At 41.4% G+C, this 22,216-nt stretch overlaps 1 protein-coding gene across 3 annotated transcripts in view; it reads left to right on the top strand.

Moving 5' to 3' along the window:
* Klhl7 (kelch like family member 7) overlaps positions 1 to 22,216 on the top strand; it is a 48,403-nt gene that overhangs the window by 5,429 nt on the left and 20,758 nt on the right. For all 3 annotated transcript variants that reach the window (XM_052173044.1, XM_052173046.1, XM_052173045.1), the window contains 4 exons: positions 14,751 to 14,853; positions 15,584 to 15,677; positions 15,880 to 16,004; positions 20,708 to 20,883. In XM_052173044.1, coding sequence (XP_052029004.1) covers positions 14,751 to 14,853; positions 15,584 to 15,677; positions 15,880 to 16,004; positions 20,708 to 20,883 — 498 coding nt within the window. The remainder of the gene's footprint in view (positions 1 to 14,750; positions 14,854 to 15,583; positions 15,678 to 15,879; positions 16,005 to 20,707; positions 20,884 to 22,216) is intronic.

Raw genomic sequence — 22,216 nt, 5'->3', positions numbered from 1 at the left:
TTAATGTATCTTTTTATGTTAATAATGGCTATGTGTTTCTTTATTGGGGGCATATCTTTAGGATATAATTTGCATTTTTCACTATGAAATGAGTTCAGATATAATTATCATTTAAAACCTTGTGTTAAACCTGTTATTGGGAGTTCTGTGAGAGAAACACAAAGCCTATTTGAGAATTGGATAGGCTTGCTAGCTAAAATTGTGTTTCTGCTCAGATGGAAGGGTATCTTGGGATTTGGGAGCTCAGGACCCACACAGCTCTGAGGTGGAACAGTGTCTCAGTGGAAGGGGATCCTGAGACACAGGAGCCTGGGACCCACACAGCACTGAGAGGAAGCGTCCTCAGCAGAGAGGTCTTGTGGCTCACAGGAGAGGGTATCCCAGCAGAGCCGAGGAGCCTCAGCCCCACCCCACTGGTGCCATCTTTCCTTCTCTTCAGTGCTCCTGGCGTCTTCCAGTGAGACAGTTAGACCAGGCAGCAGGTCATAAGAGATTTCTTGGAGTGTTGCAGTATATTTGATCACATTGTGAACCCCAAGATTATGACCTTGTTGTGTGTGGTATGACTCAGTCCAAGGACACACTTTTAACCCAAGAGCTTTCTGTTTATTGTAAACAAGTACTCGAGTGGCTTCGCCCTAAGGACACACCTTTAATCCAAGAGTAAAGTCAATCCTAGGTCAAGGGGCTGAGCAAGCAACCAGCTGAGAGGGAGTGAACATAAGCAGAAACACTGAGTCAGGAGGTATTTCAAACAGTGGAGGAGAAAGTCTTGTCCTTCTGGGATGTAGTTGGTGGAGTAGGAAGGTCAGCTTGGCGCTTTCCCTGCCTCTCTGAGCACGCAGGCTTCCACCACAGTATCTGGCTCCTGAGTCTTTCTTCATTTGGTAAAATCTAACGATTGGAATTTAGTTTGTTAAAACAACAATGGAGGGTCCAGGAGTGGAGAGATGAATCCAGGGATGGCTGCCCTCTTCCCAGGAGTGGACAGCAGGGAACTGAACAAAGGCAGTGCTTACATAGATTTCATAGGAGGTGGGGCTTTTCAGGGCAGAGATTTCCAGATCAAGGATTGGTGGGATTTCAAGTTCTAAGTTTAGGGAACTCAGAGACTGGTGGAGTTTGTGAGAAGCTCGGGGATTGGTGGCTGTTTTTCACCCCCTTTCCCTGCATTGGGCCCGTGGGTTAGGATGGGAAGTCCTGACTGTAGGTAGCTTTGGCCGAGGCAACATATCTGTGGAGCTACTTGGGGAGGCTGGAGAGGAGGTGATGCTACTGTGGAACAGCTCCTGTGGGACAGCTCCTGCAGTGATATTTTATGATGGTTGTATGCTGAGGCAGGAAGGACAGCTCCTGAGGAACAGCTCCTGCTAAGCAGGAAAAGAGATGCACAACTGTGGACAGCTCCTGTGAGAGAGACAGGTCCAGCTGAGGTGGGAGAGGAGACCTACCACTGTAGACAGCTCCTGTAATAGCTATAGGCTGAAGGTGTTGAGGAGCCTTCACTTTGACAGGAACTGCCATTTCAACAGCTCCTGAGGGACTACTACTTACTGTAGCTGTGGGGTAGGAGGGACCAGCAGCTGATTTGACAGATTTTGAGGTGCACCACTCGGGGATTACAAAAATGACTGACTCTGGAGTTTCCAGTTTGAGCATAGATTACTGTGTTGTGTCTTGTAAGGATATTTTTCAGCTTAGTCTTTTACATAAGCACATTTTATTTTGATCAGATCAGTTCTTCACTTTCCCTCCAGCGCCCAGTTCTCTTGTGCCCCCCCCCCCCGTCCCGATATCAGCTTCCCACCATCATAAAAGTTGCTGGTCCAATCAGTGTTGTCATGCATCTTGCTATAAAGCTGTCCAGTGAAGCACAGTTAACTAAATCAGGCTACCTACCCGTGAGGAAACCTGACTGTCTTCCGGCATCCATGTAGCATCTCATGTAGGGGTGCAGCTTTGTGTAACATCTGTAGTTGAGAGTTGGTGAGTGCGACTGCCTGTTGTGTTCAGAGGTTGGTGTGTGAGTGGGTTCCCTTTGGGCAGGAGTACTCCACAGTGACGATATCTCTGCACTTTGATCATTTTTGGTCTTCTGTATTAACTTCCATCCACTGTCAAAAGAAGCTTCTCTGAGGAGGTAAACTCTGGACTAGTCTAGGGGCTAGAAATAAGTATTTAGGAGGCAGTTAGATACTATATCAGTTTAACAAGAGGAGAGTACTAGTTTTTTTTTCTAGCTACAGGCTCTTGGCCAAATTTACAGTATGGGTCATCAGTTTCCTGTTGAAGCAGGCCTTAAATCTAACATACCATGAGAAAAGCAATTTGAAGAAGAAAAGGTTTATGTTTTTTGTTTTTGCATTTAAAATTTATTTATTTTATATATGTGAGTACACCCACCATTGCTATCTTCAGACACACCAGAAGAGGGCATCAGATCCCATTACAGATGGTTGTGAGCCACCCTGTGGTTGCTGGGAATTGAATTCAGACAAGAGCAGGCAGTGCTCTTAACCGCTGAGCCATCTCTCCAGCCTGAAAAGGTTACTTAAGCCTATGGTTCCAGAGGAATAGAGTCCATTATGGCAGGAAAGGCATGGCCACAGAAAGAGAGCATGGTTAATGATAGTCTCAGCTCCACACAGGGAGAACAGGAAGCTGGGACACACTGTACCTCTCGTGTCTAAACAGGCATCTCCCTTAGTTTGGGGGAGTTATTTGAAGATCTGTATCTGTGATCTGGAGTTGTTCTCATTTGTCTATGCCTATGATTCATAGATTTAATCTTTCATGATGTCCCAAAGTTTATTCATATTTATTTCTTGAAGGGTTTTGTTGTTGGTGGTGTTGTTTTGTTTGTTTGCTTTTACTTAATCATTCTCTTTAGTTTAGTGGGCAATAATCTACCTTGTCTTCATGTCCAGATGGTCTGTCATCTGTGTGAACTACATGTTGGTATGGCTTTCCACTGAATTTTCTCACAGGCTGTTGAATTTTTTTCCATGTTTATACTTCAGCCTTGGTTTTCTTTAGTATTTCAGTATATATATATATATATATATATATATATATACATATATATATATATATATATATATCCCAGTATATTTATATTCATATATTATGTGTATTTATAGCTCAATTATATTTATATTTGTATCATTATTTCAGTCAGTTGTTTGTATTGCTTCAGGCTAAATGATGTTTATTCCTGTCCTTTTTTAAATTCATTCAGTTTTCTGTTTTCCCAGTTACACTCTTAGACCATGTCTAGGATTGTTCTTTTCAGTTCTGTCTTGAGATTCATCTGGGTTATTATCTTTGGGGAATATTACTGTAGGATTGATAATCTTGGTGTTTGCACTGAGACTTGGACATCTGGAGTTAGAGTTGTTGATTATGTTTGATACTTTTACTTCAGTTGTATTGAGTGGGAGTTATTTTCTTGCATTTTGGCAGGTTTCAGATTATGTAGAAAATACAAAACTGCTCAGCACCCTAAGATACTTGGTGTTGATTTGTGAGTGGGGAGGGGGGCTATTGAGAAGCCATTGAGAATAAGGTGCATAGATGTCAGGAAGAGAGACCAAGATGGACTAGTACTAATAGTTTTGTGATTAGTTGTTAGGGGAAGGTACTGGTGCAGGTGGCATGGGTGGGGGTGGGCAGAATCAGAGGGACTTACTGCTAGCACCATGGGTGAGACTTGATGCTAGGACTGAGTGAAGTCCCTGAGTGACACACCACAAAAGCCATCGAAGTGGTGGCAGGTCCGTCCTTCCTGCCCCAGCCTATGGCCCCAGCAATAAAATGTCCCACAGGAGCTGTCCAAAATGGCAGCTTTGTTAAATGATTGTACCACAACATCAATGATCTCATCCTGCAGCCCTTCCAGGAGCCACAGGCGCTGTCCATGGTAGCGCATTGACTTTCCTGCCTCTGCCTACTTCCAGCATGAGTAGCTGTCCACAGTGGATACCCTTCCTCCTTTAGCTTTTGTGAAACACCATTTCAGGAGCTGTCTCACAGGAGCTGTCTGCAGTGGCAGCTCTCCACAGTGGCAGCTCTCCAGTGTCTTCCTCAGCCCCCAGTAGCCCCACCAGAGATGGTGCCTCTGCAAAAGCCAGCTGTAGCCAGGAAGGACTTCCCATCATAACTAAGGCCTGATGCAGGGAAAAGGGGATTAAAAAAAATCCCTGAGCAGAAAAACCCACCAATCCCCTTGAGCTTTCCACAAAAACCCACCAATCCCTGAGCAGGAAACCCACCAATCCCTAAGCTACTACAAGCTCATGACTTGAAATCTCATCAATCTTCACTCTGGAAATCTCTGCCCTGAAGATTTCCTCAGAAATCCTATATAAGCACTTCCCCCTTATCCAGTTTACTGCTGTCTACCCGGGAGCAGAGGGCAGCCCTCTGGACTCATCCCTCTGTATCCTGGGCCCTTCCATAAATCTCTTTCATGAGATTTTCTGCCTAGTGTGACTCTCTTGTAGAAAGAAGCCAAGAAGAAGCAATGAAAAGAAGGGAAGCAACGAGGAGCCGGACTAAGGCTCCTGAGCTGCTCAGCTCAGCTGGGGATGCCCTCTCCTGGGAGCTGCAATACTTCTGCTGAGGAGGCTTCCTCTCAGAGGTGTAAGGTTCCTGAGCTGCTGTATCTCAGGAGGTCCTTCCACTGGGACTCTGTCCCACCGCAGAACTGTGTGTCCTGGGCCCTTTCATCACAGGATGCCCTTTCATCTGAGCAGAAACACTTAAACTGAGTACACTGAACTGGGAGATGGATGGAGGATCTATGGGAACTTGATAAGTAACAGAGCCCTCAAATACTGCTCAGCCAGAGATTAAGTCCTGGTAATAGCAACATTGGGGAGGAAGAAAGGAGACCTACTTGACATATCCACTAAATCTTAGTCATTGCATTGTTGTTCTCATAGTTTCTACAGCTCTATCATGTCTTGTCTGTAATACCACCATCACAGCAGCACTAGGTTCTGCCACCAACTGCAGCTTGAAACAATAACCAGTCACTTAGAGGCTAAAATTGCCATGATTTTGGAGTGATTGAGCACAGTGAAGTGAAACCTGGAGAAGCCAGCTTCCTAGGCAGCCCTTTGAGAGTAGGGTGTTTGGAGTTCTCTTTTCTTCAGAGGAAGTCATTCAAGTGAATTTGATACACCCATATCTTTGAACCTGGATTGGTTGGACCTTAGTGAATCCTTAAGAAGCTCTCAAGCCATCTTTCCTGTTGTCCTGATGCTAAGTTCTTAGTTGCTTCTTAACACTAGCCCTAACTTTTCAAACCATGTCTTCTTGGCCCCCAACTTTACACAGGGTTTTCTAGCCAAATTGCAAGTCTTTCTGCTTCAACTTTAGTGTAAACGTGGCTAAAAGTAGCCTGCCTCCCTGTCCTACATCCTAAATGCTATTAATTCTGGCAACAGAGAAAGCATTCTATATATGACCTAGATGTGGTGGTACATACCTTTAATCCCAGCATTCTAGAGCTAGAGGCAGGTAGATCTCTGTGAGTTCCATGTCACCCTAGTCAACAGGCTCTTACATATTGTATGCTTTCTCTCCTGGAGAGCCAGGGCTAGATAGAGACACTATCTAAAAACACAAGGCAAAATTATATGAAAATAGATGTTTTTTTTCTTATAGGAAATTAATACAAGCACATATTATATAAAATAGTGGATTTCATTTTTTAAACTTTTAAAAAAAAGATTTATTATATGTAAGTACACTGTAGCTGTCTTCAGACACTTTGTCTTCTCTCTCCAGCCCTGCTCACGCTGGCCCAAAGATTTATTTATTTATTTATTTATTATATGTAAGTACACTGTAGCTGTCTTCAGATACCCCAGAAGAGGGCTTTAGATATCATTACGGATGGTTGTGAGCCACCATGTGGTTGATGGGATTTGAACTCAGGACCTTTGGAAGAGCAGTCAGTGCTCTTAACCTCTGAACCATCTCTCCAACCCTAAACTCTTTTTTTTTTTTTTTTAAGATTTACTTGTTTGTTTTATGTAAGTACACTGTCGTCGTCGTCGTTGTCGTCGTCTTAAGACATATCAGAAGAGGGTGTCAGATCTCATTACAGATGGTTGTGAGCCACCATGTGGTTGCTGGGAATTGAACTCGGGACTTCTGGAAGAGCAGTCTGTATTCTTAACCACTGAGCCATTTCTCCAGCCCATGAATATCATTCTTACATTCTTCTCCATGCATATAGTGGTCTTTGGCTGTATTCACCTACTTCTGTCCCTATACATTATCCCCCTTTGTCTCCCTCCATCCCTCACTGGTCCCTTCCTCTTCCCAGAGGAGATTAAGACCCTTTGAAAATAGATTCTGCTGCTTTAAGAAGAAACTAAAACTACTATAATGTTCTCTCTCTCTCTGTGTGTGTGTGTGTGTGTGTGTGTACATTAATATTGGAAGCAGAGGTAAAAGGTCCTCGGGGAATTGAAAAAGATACTTTGATTTTCACTTCATTCAAAAGAAAAAAAGGGCATTTTTAATTCATCTATCATACTATAACTTTGCACAATGAGAGAGAATAAATACAAAGTAAAATGTAAAGCATTGCTTGGCAGAACAGATAGTTTTTTGTTTTTTAAGACAGGGTTTCTCTGTGTAGCCCTGACTGTTGATCTGTAAACCAGGCTGACCTCAAACTCAGAGATTCTCCTGCCTGTGGGATTAAAGATGTGTACCACCACACCTGGCTTAGCACGGATAATTTTCAAAGAAAAAATCTTAGCTTTGGCTAAGATTGCACAATAACAGGTTGCACGCACTCCCACTCCACCCTCAATCTTTGGTCCGTAGAATGTCAGACAAAACCCGGCTCGGATGAATTATCCCTCCAGGGGAACCATTTATCTCTTAAAGTAGAGATTTTTGTCTGTGTTCAGACTGTTGCTTCTCTAGGTTACGATTCATTCTTTTTTCTTGTGCAAAATGTTAGAAATTTGCCAAAAGGTTAGACTGAGTACCCAGGTTTCCTTGCATTTCTTTTCTTCGTTGTTTATTCTGCATATTTAAGGTTCAGTGGTTTTGGTTTTGTTGTTTGTTTATAGACCTTGTATGGCTGAAGGTGCCAAGTTCTCTTGAGTGACAGAGCTTCCCTCCCTCACTGGAGAAGTTACCTACCCCTATTTGCTGCCAGGGGTTGTACAAAGCAGATTGTGGCCTTGCATCTTCTGTAGTTTCGCTCCTCCAGCTGTTAGGGACCTTGGATGTGCCTCTTCTGAGCCTGTCCCATTGTGGAGTTCCTCTATCTGTAAATCTATTTCCTGAAGGAGTTTTTCCTCTTTGTACTCAATTTGTAGTAGTTGGAGAATATAACAGATGTCTTTAAGGCCTGTGGTTCTATAAGGATAAGTGTCACTTTTAGAGGGTGCCCTAAAACTTTATCATTCCTGGATGTTTGAATTTTCCACACTTTGTGAACAAAGGAGCAGCAGACAAATTCTTATTTGTAACAAAATGGTCAATGTCTCTAGTGCCTTTTTCTCTGTGTAATACAAATATATTTCAGGTAGCCTCAGCTTACTTGCTTGTGTTTTGTATTTGGTAGGTAAACCTGACATTGATAAGGCGTACACGCACACAGAGTCTTAGTCAGGGTTTCTATTCCTAGACCAAAAACATCATGACCAAGAAACAAGTTGGGGAGGAAAGGGTTTGTTTAATTTGTTCACTTCCATGCTGCTGTTCATCACCAAAGGAGGTCAGGACTGGAACTCAAGCAGGTCAGGAAGCAGAAGCTGATGCAGAGGCCATGGAGGGATGTTTCTTATGGCTTGCTTCCCCTGGCTTGCTCAGCTTGCTTTCTTATAGAACCCAAAACTACCAGCCCAGGGATGGCTCCACAGACAAAACCAGCCAGCGCACTGACACACACAGACACACACACACACTTTTCTTGATTTTGGCTCCAGATGATTGATGTACTCATCATAGCTGTACCTCCATTGCTTTTTTTAATGTTGAATTTTCCACATTGGAAATTATGAGGTTTATGTTTAGAATTGAGGAGTTCTGGAGTCTTATTTCCATAAGTTCTTAGATACGTTCCACTGTAGCCTATCCCACCATAATCACCTTTCAAAATACTTAATACAGGAAAAACTCCTCTTTAGTCTTTAAAGGAAGGGCTTTAGCTCAAAGGAAAAAATTATTTAGCTTTAAAAAGAATTTTATAAAACTTTGTAGATCCATGCTTTATTTCTGAGAGAAATAATTTCGTCTTAAACTGAATTCTTTTTTTAAAACTTTTTTTCTATAATACTGTCCTTTCTTTTAACAAATAGTGTATCTTGTCCTCCCTTCCTCCAGAGGGTAGTTAAACTGTTTCTTTTTCTTTCATAATTGTTTGGTCTGACTTATTTTCCCCTTAAAAAATTCTCTTCTAATATAGTCTAATTTTATGTTTTTCTCTCTCTTTTCTATTTGTATTACTCAGATTGGATGCATGTTCAAGTCTAGTCTTTGATAGGATAAATTGAGGTATGGGTGTTGTCTTAGTCAGGGTTTCTATTCCTGCACAAACATCATGACCAAGAAGCAAGTTGGGGAGGAAAGGATTTATTCCGCTTACACTTCCACACAGCTGTTGATCACCAAAGGAAGTCAGGAGACTGGAACTCAAGCAGGTCAGGAAGCAGGAGCTGATGCAGAGGCCATGGAGGGATGTTACTTACTGGCTTGCTTCCCCTGGCTTGCTCAGCCTGTTATCTTATAGAATCCGACTACCAGCCCAGAGATGGCACCACCCACAAGGGGCCCTCCCCACTTGATCACTAATTGAGAAAATGCCCCACAGCTGGATCTCATGGAGGCACTTCCCCAAAAGAAGCTCCTTTCTCTGTAATAACTCCAGCCTGTGTCAAGTTGACACACAAAACCAGCCAGTGCCGGTGTACTCTTGTCGTGCTGTGCCAAGATATACCTCTGAGAAATTGCACAACACAGCAGGTACAATGTAAGAGGTTTATTGATCTAGTGTAAGAAGTTAATTGGGGAAGAGGAGAATTAAAGGCCATCTAGAAAGAGGAAGGGAGACAGGGAAACATCAGTGAGGAAGGTGGAGAGAGAAGAGATCTGGCTAGGCTGGGGCCCTTCTGTGCAGGCACACACCTTTTATCCAGCTGGTGATTATGTAAGCAGCTGCTAGGTCACCAAGAGCTGGCCAGTGGAACTGCCTTTTTGCTAACTGCCTTATTTTTCTTTGCATTTTGGAATAAGCACAATTCCCAGAAAGGCTTTAAAATTTATGTCTTCAATTTTACTATGGATTGAGTCTGTTTTACTAACAACCCAAAAAGGTGACTAATCTCTTGTGGTAAGGACACCATTTCCCTTTGTCCTTTTTCTTCCTTCCTTCCTCCCTCCTTCTATCCCTGTTGTCCCTCTCCTTCCTGTCCCTCTCCCTCCCTTCTCATTCTTCCATTTTCCATGCTGTGTGGTCTGATATACATGTGTGTGCATCTGTGTGCATGCACACATGTGATATGAGTGCAGGTGGAAGGCCCAAGGTTGATGTCAGAATCCTACTCCATAGATAGCTTTTCCACATTATTCCTGAGGTAGGATTTCTCAGTGAGACCCAGGTTTGTGAGTATTGCTGAATTGTGTAGCCAGCTTCTTCTGGGGCTCTCTTTCTACCGTCCAAGGCTGGAATGACAGGCAAACCCAAGCCCGTCCAGCATTGCACGTGGGTTCTGAAGATCCAGACTCTGGTCCTTAGACTCAGCAAGAAGTGAACTACTGAATCATCTCTCCAGCTCAGTTTTTCTTTTATTGATTTATCTTATCTATTTATGATTAACTCTACAGTCTACTCAGGAATATATCCATGACTGACTTTTAACCACACTGGGGGTTACAGTTGTGGTTAGAATGAGAAAGATCCTCAGTTAGTGGCACTATTTGAACATGATTAGAAGGTGTGGCCTTGTTGGGCAAGGTATGTCTCTGGAGCTTTGAATTTTCAAAACCCCAATGCCAACACAGTCTCCCTCCCTCCCTCCCATTTCCCCTCCCTCCCTCCCTCACTCCCTCACTCCCTCACTCCCCTTCCTTCTTCCCTCCCTTCTGCCTTTGGATTACAATATAGCTAGCTCTCAGCTACTTCTCCATTTCTATGCCTGTCTACTTGCTGCCATTCTCCCCACCATGATAATGGATTAACCCTCTGAAGCTGTAAGCAAGCCCCCCCTCCCCCGGTTAAATGTTTTCTTGTATGAGTTGCCTTAGTCCTGGTGTCTCTTCACAGCAGCAGAACACTAAGGCAAGTTAATATTCATCCCCCCATGAGCAGGGTTTACATAGTCCACATTGCCCTCATTGTGCTGCTGTGGCAAGTCTGACCATGCTGTTGTTTAGAGGAATATGGAGTACTGGGACTTTGGACTAGAAAAATGGTTGAATGTGTTAAGTATGGCTTAATAGGCCTAGTAGGAGCATTGAGGACAGTAGTAATAAGGGCAATGTGGACCATGTAAACCCTGCTCTTGAGGGGGTGAATATTAGCAAGTGGCTTAGCAACTATAGTGTTATTTTGGCAAAGAACATTGCTGCTCTTTGCCATTGTCCTAAGCTTTTACCAGAGGCCAAATTGAAGTGTTTTGGATCAGTGTCATAGGCAGAGGAGATTTCAAGACAGCTTAGTGTAGTGACTGTCAAAGTGTTTTTAGTAATCAGTCTTTTTTGTTTTTGGTTTTTTTGTTTTGTTTTGGTTTTTATTTATTTATTTATTTATTTTTATTTTTTTGGATTTGGCTTTTGCGAGACAGGGTTTCTCTGTGTAGCCCTGGCTGTCATGGAACTCACTCTGTAGACCAGACTGGCCTCGAACTCAGAAATCTGCCTGCCTCTGCCTCCCAGAGTGCTGGGATTACAGGTGTGCACCACCACTGCCCAGCTAGTAATCAGTCTTATTCAGATATGTTGTGTATTAAGTTTCAGACCTGGGACAAATAGCTGAGGTGTGCCTGTTTAATGTAAAATTGGACCTGGCCTCCAGATTCTCTCAGAATCCCTCAGTCCCTGTTACAGTATTTGGCAGGACAGGACAGGACTGCTCCTAGGTATGGTGGAGGAGAAAGTTTATTGTAGATAAAAGAGAGAGTATAGCCAGAGTCAGATACATCTGGGAGAGTTGAGAGTGGTTATGACCCTGAGCCAAGTGGGGAGAGGGGCAGGGTAGCCTCTAGGGAAGGGCAGGGCCCCTGGGCTCGAGAGTTCATAGTAAGAGGGTAGCTGTGCCAGTCATACCCTGTAACATGTAAGGACTGAGGGATGATAAGGAGAACTTGAAGGCCAGGTTCATTTTCATGTTAAGTAGGCAGGCACATCAGCCATTTGTCACAGTTTTGAAACTTAACAAAATGAAAAGGAACAAACTTGGCAAGAAAAATACAAAATGTACAGTTTGAGAAGAAAAAGAGCACCAGAAGTGTAATACTGGTACCAAGTCTTGTGCTCTAGGAGATTTGAAGTTTAAAGAAAGGTTGAATTCAAAATATAATACAAGAATTGGTACCCTGAGGGTGAGTCTGTACCCAGTTAATCTTGTAACTCAGAAGCCATCAGCAAGTCAGCTGTAAGTCAGGGAGGGGATTGTGCTCCTGGCCCAGCAAGCAGCAGGATCAGCCACCTGGTTCTGGTTTTTTCAAGGCATACACATGAAAGTGGCATGGGACCTTCTGCAGTTGAGAAAGCTGCTAAGGCTGAACTGGTTGCAGGGGGAGCTTGTGCATGGAGACCCAGAGAGGCCATTGTATGACGCCATGAAGAAGAAAGCCGAGTGCATTGTAGACCCTAAGAAAGCTCTTGAAGATGCCAGAGCCGAGGGATGCCTGCTAAGGAGCGGTGCAGACAGGATATAGAACAAGCCCCAAAGAGGGCAATGTGCTGCAGTCAGCAAAGCTGGAGGGGAGGGGCATCTAATAAACCCTTTGACATCAGACATAGAGATTTTGGATTTGAAGTCCACCCTACTGGTTTTCAGACTTTGATCCAGTATTTCCTTATTATGCCTTTCTACTCTTTTAGAATTGTATATTCTGTGCTATTATATGTTGGATGTAAGTGATCTGCTTTTTGATTTTACAGGAGATTATAGTTGAAAGATTACCTTGAGTCTCCAAGAGATTTTGGACTTTTAAGCAGTCTTAAAACTGAAAGACTGGGGACTTTTAAAGTTCTGCTGAATGCATTTTGCATTATGGTATGGCTACAAGCCTGTGGGGGCCAGGGAGTGGAATATTTGACAGAAAATGGTCTCCATAGTTTGAATTTTTGGGTTCCCTGTTTGTAGAACGATTTGGAAAGGATTAAGAGGTATAGCTTTTCTGGGAAGCGGTGGCACCCTTTAATTCCAGCACTCAAGAGGCAGAGGAAGGTGCATCTCTGAGTTCAAAGCTAGCCTGGTCTACAGAGCAAGTTCCAGGACAACTAGGGCTATGGAAAAAAACTGTCTCAATGAATGAATGAATGAATGAACGAATGATATGGCTTTGTTGGAATGGGTGTGATCTTATTGGAGGAGATATGTCAAGGGGAGTAAGCTCTGAGGTTTCAAAAGCCCACACCAGATCCCATCTCTGTCTGCCTGCCTGCCCCATGCCTGGCTTTTTAATAAGGGACTAAAGGACTAATCCTCTGAAACTGTAAGCAAGCTCACAATAAATGCTTTCTTTTCTAAGTTGCTTTAGTCATAGTTATCTCTTCACAACAATAGAATAGTAACTATTTTCACAAGTATGGTGGTTTGGATAGGTTTGCCCCCATAGACTTGTGTTTGAATGCTTAGTAGAAAATGGCATTGTTGGAAAGTATGGCCTTGTTAGAGTAGGCATGGGCTTTTTGGAGTATTGTTTCACTGCAGAGGTGGGCTTTGAGGTTATATAGACTCAAGCTACACCAGTGACACACAAAGTCCCCTTCTGCTGCCTATGCATAGATATGTAGACCACTCAGCTCTGTCTTCAGCACGATGTCTGCCTGCATGCCGCCATGTTTCCACCATGATAATGGACTACACCTCTGAACTATAAGCCAGACCAAATTAAATGTTTTTATAAGAGTTGCTGTGGTCATAGTGTCTCTTCACAGCAATGAAACTCAAACTAAGACAACAAGCATGACCTATGAAGATAACATAGGTCAGATGAAATGTTATAATAAATATGAGAGAATAAACTAAGCCCTCTAGAATGTCTTAGGGAGAATTTAAACAAAGCTACTATTTCAGTCTGCTTTCTGATTTGGTAAAACACTGTCATGAACTGGGTCATTCATAAATAGTGGAAGTTTTGATGAAACAGCAATTGAAACAGTATGTGAGGCTGAATCACCTATGCTACTTGTTTTGTCTTCGCTGGCGTCTAGTCCTTTTTATCTGCAAACACAAACTCACAAGTAATGCACATTTCTTCATTAACATACATATGGAATGGACATTGTGCACATAACAGTTAAAGATAATTCTATGCTCTATGTTTGAGCAAGTGAAAGACATCTTTCTTAAGTTAGTTTGGAGTGTATAACTTAGCTTCAATATAAATCTCCATCCATACCATATGAAAGGATGGCATGTAATAGGTCATAAGAATGCTGTAGCCAACAAGAGTTATGAAAATGTATGGACAATTAGGTCTCAGCCAGTCTCAGAACTGTTCCCATGCAGAGGAATCAGCATATAAATTACATGCCTTCTTGGTCTTACTGATTTCTTTCTTCCTGTTTGCAGCCAAGATCTTCAGGGGGTCTCCTGTCAAATTTAATTTCCAACAATTTGGATGTGTCTTAGCATTTTATTGCTGTGAAACAGTAGTATGAACAGACACCATGACCAAAGCAGCTGTTATAAGGACATTTAACTGGGGCTGGCTTACAGGTTCAGAGGTTCAGTCCATTATCATCAGGGCAGGAGCATGGCAGCACGACACAGGAGGAGCCGAGAGTTCTACATCTTATTCCCAAACCAAACAGGAGAAGACTGGCTTCCAGGCAGCTAGGATAAAGGTCTTAAAACCAAAGCCCACAGTGATAAACTTCTTCCTACAAAACACACCTACCCCAACAAGGCCACACCTACCCCAACAAGGCCAAACCTCCAACTAGTGCTACTCCCTGGGTCAAGCATATTCAAACCACCACAGGATGGAAAACATAGCTTTTCTTTCCTTGTTGGAACAAATGCAAAATCTCCTCCCCAAGGCAACACACTTCGTTTTTTCCATTCTGGAATTAGAACTCCAATAGGTTGATCTAATTCAGTAGCCCTTTCTAAACTTCAGAGCTTTTTAACAGCCTTGCAACCTGTTTCATTGACTTTTAAAAAATTCAAAGTCAACAAAACATTATTTAATTTATCGCTGGAAGATTTTTTTTAATCATCTTATTCTATTAGCATCTCTCTTAAATTTTTGTTAGATCTCTCCATAATTGCTTGACTGGTAGGATTATGAATTATATAACAGGTTTCATGCTGTAATATACATTATAAGTATAGTGCCAAATTTTGATACTATCTAACAGACACTCTGTAAGTCTTTGACAAATGCATTCTAAAGTGTGTGGAAAGGATATAAGTATCCTATACACATATAATATGTATAGTCATTACAGCATTTGGTAGGTTCCTACTTTGTTATGCTTAATATTGCTGAGCTATAACCAGTAAGCCAGATTTTATATGCTTTTTTTTTTCTTTTTACTAGAGAACATTATGTGATGTGATCCTCATGGTCCAGGAAAGAAAGATACCTGCTCACCGTGTTGTTCTGGCTGCAGCCAGTCACTTTTTTAACTTAATGTTCACAAGTAAGTATTTTTAGGTAAAAACTATTGTTTTTTTCTATGAGAATTGGGTAGAGTCTAAATACACATTTTTTCTAGTTTTTAAAGCTTTTTAGAACGTAGGCAACAAGACAGTAAAGAGAATGAGAGTGGTCAGTTGGGATGTCGGTCACACAGTGAGTGCTCCTTCATTAGCCCCAAGAGAGAAATGAGACACACTGTAGTGGAAAGAAGTCTATTTTTTTAACTGAGACCTAGAACCTGATTACACCCTTCAGTATTGCCTTATGAGGTTTGTTTTGTTGATCTGAGACAGGAGCTTGCTATAAGCCCAGGCGAGGTTGGAACTTTCAGTGATCCTCTCACCTCTGCCTCCTCCCAATGCTGAGATTGCAGTGTTCATCACGACACCTATCTCGTCCGTGATCTTCATCATGTTAAATAATGTACCTGCCTCACGTTTTGACTTTGGTGTCCTACCAACCTCTGAAAATTTGGAGGGATATTAGAGAAGAGTGGCGCTGAATTATTTTAGGACTTGGATTTCTGTCTTTCTCATTTACACTTGAGGAAGCTCTTAGATCAGTCCAACAGGTGCTACTAACACCGGCTGCTACAACATGAAGAGTGTTTTCATTTATTCCCTTTAGAGATAGCTGTCCTAGTGTTCACTGTATTCACTATTAGCTGGTGTGGCTGGTTCCTCAGTTAACCCTCAGTGCTGCTGTCATTCGTGTTTCTTCTGTCCTGTCAGCTAACATGCTTGAATCTAAGTCCTTCGAAGTAGAACTCAAGGATGCAGAACCTGATATTATTGAACAGCTGGTGGAATTTGCTTATACTGCTAGGTGAGTTAAAAAGAATCATTCTTTTGGGGGGAGTAAAATTGGGGTCTGACACAGAAAAACATCATTGCAACAAATTGGTTTGCTCCTGACTTCTTAAAACAAAAAACTATAATGGGGGAGTTAGAGGGAGCATAATGCTTCACATTAATATTATTTAAGCAATTAAAAGTTATGTGAAATTAATATTCCCTTTAACTTACAGAATTTCTGTGAATAGCAACAATGTTCAGTCTTTGTTAGATGCAGCAAATCAGTACCAGATTGAACCTGTGAAGAAAATGTGTGTGGATTTTTTGAAAGAGCAAGTTGATGCTTCAAACTGTCTTGGTAAGACATACCAGATTCCTGGTCTTTTTTTTTTTTTTTTAAATCCTCATTGTGTATTTAAATAAAGAAAAAAAACATATTAGTAAGACTCTTCATTTAACCTTATAGATACTATCCAATCAAACATTTTTAAATTTTAAACATAAAATTTAAAAAAAAAAATTTTTTTAAAGGTAGCAAACAAAAATGTCTTTAAAAAAAAAGTCATAGAGATAGTAGTACAAAATATAGTATGTAGAACCTACAGGTGAGTTTTTGCTGTGTATTGTGTATTGTGCTTCTAAAGGGAGCATACAGGCATTTGCCTGTTTCCTGCTACCATTTTGTGTGGTTTCTGTTTGTTTTTATGGTACTTGAAATGGAACCCAGGGCCTTGTACATTCTGGGTAAGCATTCTGCTGCTAAGCTGTCATCACTGTTAACACAGCTGGTTGATAAGGTGACCTCAGTGACCTAAAGAAGAGCCAGAGTCTGGCCTAGGCCTGTGACAAAGGCAGAGATTTCAATTAGGCATAATGGTTGAGGTGGAAAAATGGCCCCGAATTCAAGGCCAGCCTGGGCTACAGTATGAGACCTTGTCTTACAATCAGTCTCTCAGTAACTTGGTAACGGTGGGCTGAGAAGACCTGCTCTGTCTGCTTTCTCTGTGGATCTGAGCACAGCTGTCATGCCAGCCGGTTAGAGAACTCCTGCGTAAGATTTCCTTTTGCTTCTCTACTGCTCAAGATTTCTACACAATCTAAAGTCCACAGTGCTAAGGGAACCCATGAAAACTGAATGAATTAGGCAGAATTGAGTCACACATGATAGTGCATATGTCTGTAATCCAGTACTGAGAGAGCAGAGGCAGATTCAAGACCAGCTTGGTCTATATTGCTAGTGCAGGTTAGCCAAGGTTGTATAGTGAAACCTGGTCTCAAAACTAAATCTTACAATGTTTAAGGAAGCCTAGTAGTTTGAGAGACAGAAAATAACTCAACAGCCAAAATGAATAGCTCCTGAGGGAAAATTTGATGTAAAAAATAGGAAAAAAATTAAAAATAGAAAAGATATTTGAAAAGGTGTAAACCCTATGCTTTTTCAGTCTTGACATTTAGTCACATTGAACAGTAAAGTAGATACCTCCTAAAATTCAAACTAAAGATCAATTGGGAGACTGCTCATGCATGATACAGTACTGTAAATAAAAGAAACCTGTTCTGAAAGATGAAAGGGCCATTGAAGGAAGAAGCAGGGCACGGTGTGAGACAGGAGCCTCAGGAGCGTGTAGGAGAATCAAGGAAGCAGCAAACTGCTGGGCAGTGGTGGTGCACGCCTGTAATCCCAGCACTTGGGAGGCAAAGGCAGGCGGATTCCTGAGATCCGGGCCAGCCTGGACTACAGAGTGAGATCCAGGTCAGCCAGGGCTACACAGAGAAACCCTGTCTCAAAAAAAAAAAAAAAAAAAGCCACCAAACCACAAAGGGGACGTCACTCGGACCTAAAGGACAGTGTCAGACCGGGTACAAAGTCTGCATCATGAGCCGTGATCTCTAAAGATTGAGATCTTGGATCTGACAAAATGACTTGGAGCTAGAGACGCTGGAGGACAAGAGTGTGCTGACTGTGACTGGTGGTAGATTAGTTATACGTAGTTACCATCAAAACTTAGGTTTTTAAAGATAAGTAGAGTGTTAGGTTACAGAAAACCAAACTGCTCTGTCTGTCCTAGTATGGTTGAGTATGAAATGTCCCACATAATAACTTCTATGTTTAAAAGTTTGGTCTCTAACTATGTAGGGAGGATTATGTCATGAAAGTATCAGCTTCATCAATAAGATTATCCTGGTTAGGCTTTTTAGTGATGGCAAAATAAGCTGATGTTTTGTCTTTTGAGACAGGGTCTGTATCCTTGGCTGGCTTGGGAACTTCACATGTGCACACCAGAGCTAGTCTAGAACTTAGAGACATTCACTGCCACTGCCCACACCAACTGAGGGCTGGGATTAAAGGCATAGGCTACTGTGCCCAATAAAATAAGATAGCTTTTGTTGTTTTAAGCAGAATGGGAACTTGAGAGACTATGATACTCATAATTGCCCAAATTCCTCAGAAAAAAAAAAATCAGGCTTAGGAAAAGTAGATTTTGATTAACAAAAATTTAGTTATCACAGAATGTTTATACTGTGATCCGAAGAATGAATCCAATTGGAGAGTTTATATAGACTAACCACCAGAAAACATCGAGTTCCTAAAAGGAAAAGTGCACAGGGCCTGACCCCCAGCAGCAGCACAGCAGGCAGGACATGGCTTCAGAAGGGCAGGAAGCCTGGAAATGTAACCTCAGACAGCTGGAAAGATTTCAGGAGGGATGTCCTCATCAGTTAATGCTGGTGAGCATCCAAAGATGAGATTAACTTTCATTATTTAAATTTGATGTCAGTAAGTAAGATTCGCAGAAATAGGATTAGCATAATGCCTGCTTTGAACAAAGATGTGTGTGTATATAAATGTGTATAAAACTCTGTTTCCCTTAGTACCATTTTTTTAGTGTAAAATTATTTTAGATCCAGCAATAAATGTCTTTTTTAGAAAGAATTCTTCCCTTCTTCAATCTAAGGTGATGAAAATGAGGGCCAGAGAGATGGCTTGGTGGTTAAGGGCACCTGTTGCTCTTGCAGAAGACTTGTGTTGAGTTTACCATCATCCACGTGGTAGCTCACAACTGTCTGTAACTCCAGTTCTTAAGGTCTAACACCCTCTCTTGGCCTTTATGGATACTACTTGCACATGGTACACAGACATACACAGGCAACACACACATATACAGTAAAAATAATTTTTAAATGATAATAATAGAGGAGATTAATTAATGTGTGTGATGATAGGAAATTTAGAATAAACCTAAAAGTGCCTTCTAAAGTTTATTAGTAATAGATTTACTCAGAAATTTCATCCTTCAATTATTTCACTGTCAAAGATTACTAACAAGCTAAAATATGAACATACTTAAAGTCATAGCAATAGTCCCTGCAATTTCAGTGTCTTAGTCAGGGTTTCTATTCCTGCACAAACATCATGACCAAGAAACAAGTTGGGGAGGAAAGGGTTTATTCAGCTTACACTTCCACACTGCTATTCATCACCAAAGGAAGTCAGGATTGGAACTCAAGCAGGTCAGGATGCAGGAGCTGAGGCAGAGGCCATGGAGGGATGTTTCTTACTGGCTTGCTTCCCCTGGCTTGCTCAGCTTGCTTTTTTATAGAACCCAAGACTATACCCTCCCCTTTGATCACTAATTGAGAAAATGCCTTACAGCTGGATCTCATGGAGGCACTTCCCCCAACTGAAGCTCCTTTCCCTGTTGATAACTCCAGCTTGTGTCAAGTTCACACACAAAACCAAAAAGTACATTCAGTATCAGTGATATTTTTAAGCAAATGAAAAGGTTTTAGCTTTTTATGGTGGCACATGCCTGTAATCCTAGCACTGAAGAGGCTGAGGCAAAAGGATTGTGAGTTTCAGGCAAATCTAACTACATATTGAGAATTCATTCACAAACCAGTTAATAATTAAGCCATAAACCACAGGCCAGGTCTACTTTTCTCATTGGTGTGAGCAAATAGATAGATAGATAGATAGATAGATAGATAGATAGATAGATAGATAGATAGATAGATAGATAGATAGATAGATGTGATATGCTTTTTACCCTGAATGTTCAGAATGCCATAGGAACAAATCAGTTCATTTATACAAAGGAGATGAAAAATACCAGCTACCTTAGCAAATTGGTTAGTAGTGATGAGTATAATTATGAAAACATCAAAACTCTGTCTTGGCCAGACATGGTGCCTTTAATCCCAGCACTTAGGAGGCAGAGGCAATCAGATCTCTCTGACTTGATACAAGCCTATCAAGTTCCAGCTACTCAGGGCTACAATAACAAAATAACAACTCAGCTCATAACAGTTTAATAAACACTAACCATGACAAGGTGGTACACCATTAGATTGAGGACTGTCTAAACTTGGCTTGCAGACAGTACTTTGCCTCCTTATATAGAATATAAACTCCTTCTAAAACAAAGTAAAAAAAAAATGGGAAAATGCTGAATATAAAAAGATACAAAGTTTATAAGGGAGAAAAAGTATATTCATATTGGAGAGTATAAGAAAACCTGAATATCATAAATAATTGTCAATGGGATAAAATTGAATTGTCAAGTTCTTTTGTTAATTGGATGTGTTGTGAATTAGTGTGCCTGTCGCCAGGAGACAACTTGCAGGAGTTGATTCCTTTCCTCCATGTGGGTCTCAAGGCTATCAGGCTTGGAGGCCAGCGCTTTACCTGATGACCTGTCTCCCAGCCCAATGCCAAGTTCTCACATGAACTCTTTGTCTGTGTTGCAGAAGTCAGCTATCCCCCCCACTCAAACAGTGCAAAAGTTTAGTGCAGTCTGACTAAAAATCATCTCAAATTGCCACAAAAATAGACAAATTATTGGAACAAAAAGGATCTAATTTTTTGAGATCCACTAAGTTTGCTTTCTCTCCTCCCCTGAATTCCCTAAAACACATAGTACTGTTTTGTTTTGTTTTTTAAAATCGGGGTCTTACTCTGTAGTCCAGACAAGCCTTAAGTTTGAGATTGTTTCCCAGCATTATCTTCTCAAGTTCTTGGAATATGTTTGTCTGAAAGCAGTGTCTTTTCTCTGGGTTTAGGTATAAGTGTGCTTGCAGAGTGTCTGGACTGTCCTGAACTAAAAGCAACAGCCGACGACTTTATTCATCAGCATTTCACTGAAGTTTACAAAACGGATGAATTTCTACAACTTGATGTCAAGCGAGTGACACATCTTCTCAGCCAGGACACCCTGACTGTAAGAGCAGAGGATCAGGTAACTGAAGTGTCTTCTTAGATATTTCTTGGCAAATGCTTCTCAGTTCCTTGGGGCTGATGCTGTAATATATGACAACAAGAAGTCTTGAAATCAGAGAGAATGTGTTCTTTATAATAAATACATCACCATCACAAAGCCTTTTTCTTGGAACTATTTGAAAGTCTAGACTATTAAGTCTAGATTATTTGAAAGATAGATTGCATGGTAGAGATAAAACTTACAGGTTGCCCAAAAGGTTTCCTGAACTTGTTAGTTTACATGTTGATAGGAGCTTAGATGTACCCAAGATGAGGATGAGAGGGTGGGTAGGTCCAAAGTGCAGATAGGTCAGAAGAGACTTGAAATATAAATAAATGTTTACTATGTAAATTAATATTGTATTATGTAGTCTCTAGGTCACCCTTCTGGCACCTTGTTTAGCCCAGCATCTCTTGATTTACATTCTCTTCTCCAGAACCATCAATTTAAGTGTTAGGTGTGTAAATTGGTCAAAATTATTTAGGAGCAGGTTGTGTAGCTTCAATAGGGAAACTCACTCACAGTCCTTATATTTTAACCCCACATCCTCATCTGTTTTTGGTCACTAAGTCTTTAGTGATTTGTTACTACTGCAATAGGAAATGATATACTGAGATAAGGTCACAGGTTTTGAGTTGCTATTTTTCTTTAACCCATGTTATTTTGCTCTATGTTGTTCATATAACATAGATTTTTCCAGTCGGAGGACTTGATCAGATAATATGAAAAAAAAGCAGCTCAGTTCTGAATGTCAAGCACAGGAGTGTGCCTAAAGTTCAATTACCTAGGAGGGTAAAGAAAAAGAAATTATTAGGACCCAAGATGTTGAAACTAGTTACAATGTAATGTGACACTGTCAAAAGAAACAAAACAAAGAAAAATCTGTTTTCTCTTCAGTTAACTGGCTTGTATTCAGGTGAAGCAAAAGTGACTTTATACTGGAAAACCTGACAGACATGGTCTGCTGGTGGTCATCAGTGATGTCATAGTGAGTACATGCTCACTTGATGAGACATCAGTCAGGTCATAGTGAGTACATGCTCACTTGATGAGACATCAGTCAGGTCATAGTGAGTACATGCTCACTTGATGGGACATCAGTCAGGTCATAGTACATGCTCACTTGATGGGACATCAGTCAGGTCATAGTACATGCTCACTTGATGGGACATCAGTGATGTTATAGTACATGCTCACTTGATGCGACATCAGGTCATAGTACATGCTCACTTGATGGGACATCAGTGATGTCATAGTGAGTACATGCTCACTTGATGGGACATCAGTCAGGTCAGAGTACATGCTCACTTGA

Source organism: Apodemus sylvaticus, chromosome 2, assembly GCF_947179515.1.
Source record: "Apodemus sylvaticus chromosome 2, mApoSyl1.1, whole genome shotgun sequence".
NCBI lineage: Eukaryota > Metazoa > Chordata > Mammalia > Rodentia > Muridae > Apodemus > Apodemus sylvaticus.
The sequence above is the reverse complement of the archived record's forward strand: the minus strand, read 5'-3'. Positions and strand labels throughout refer to the sequence as shown.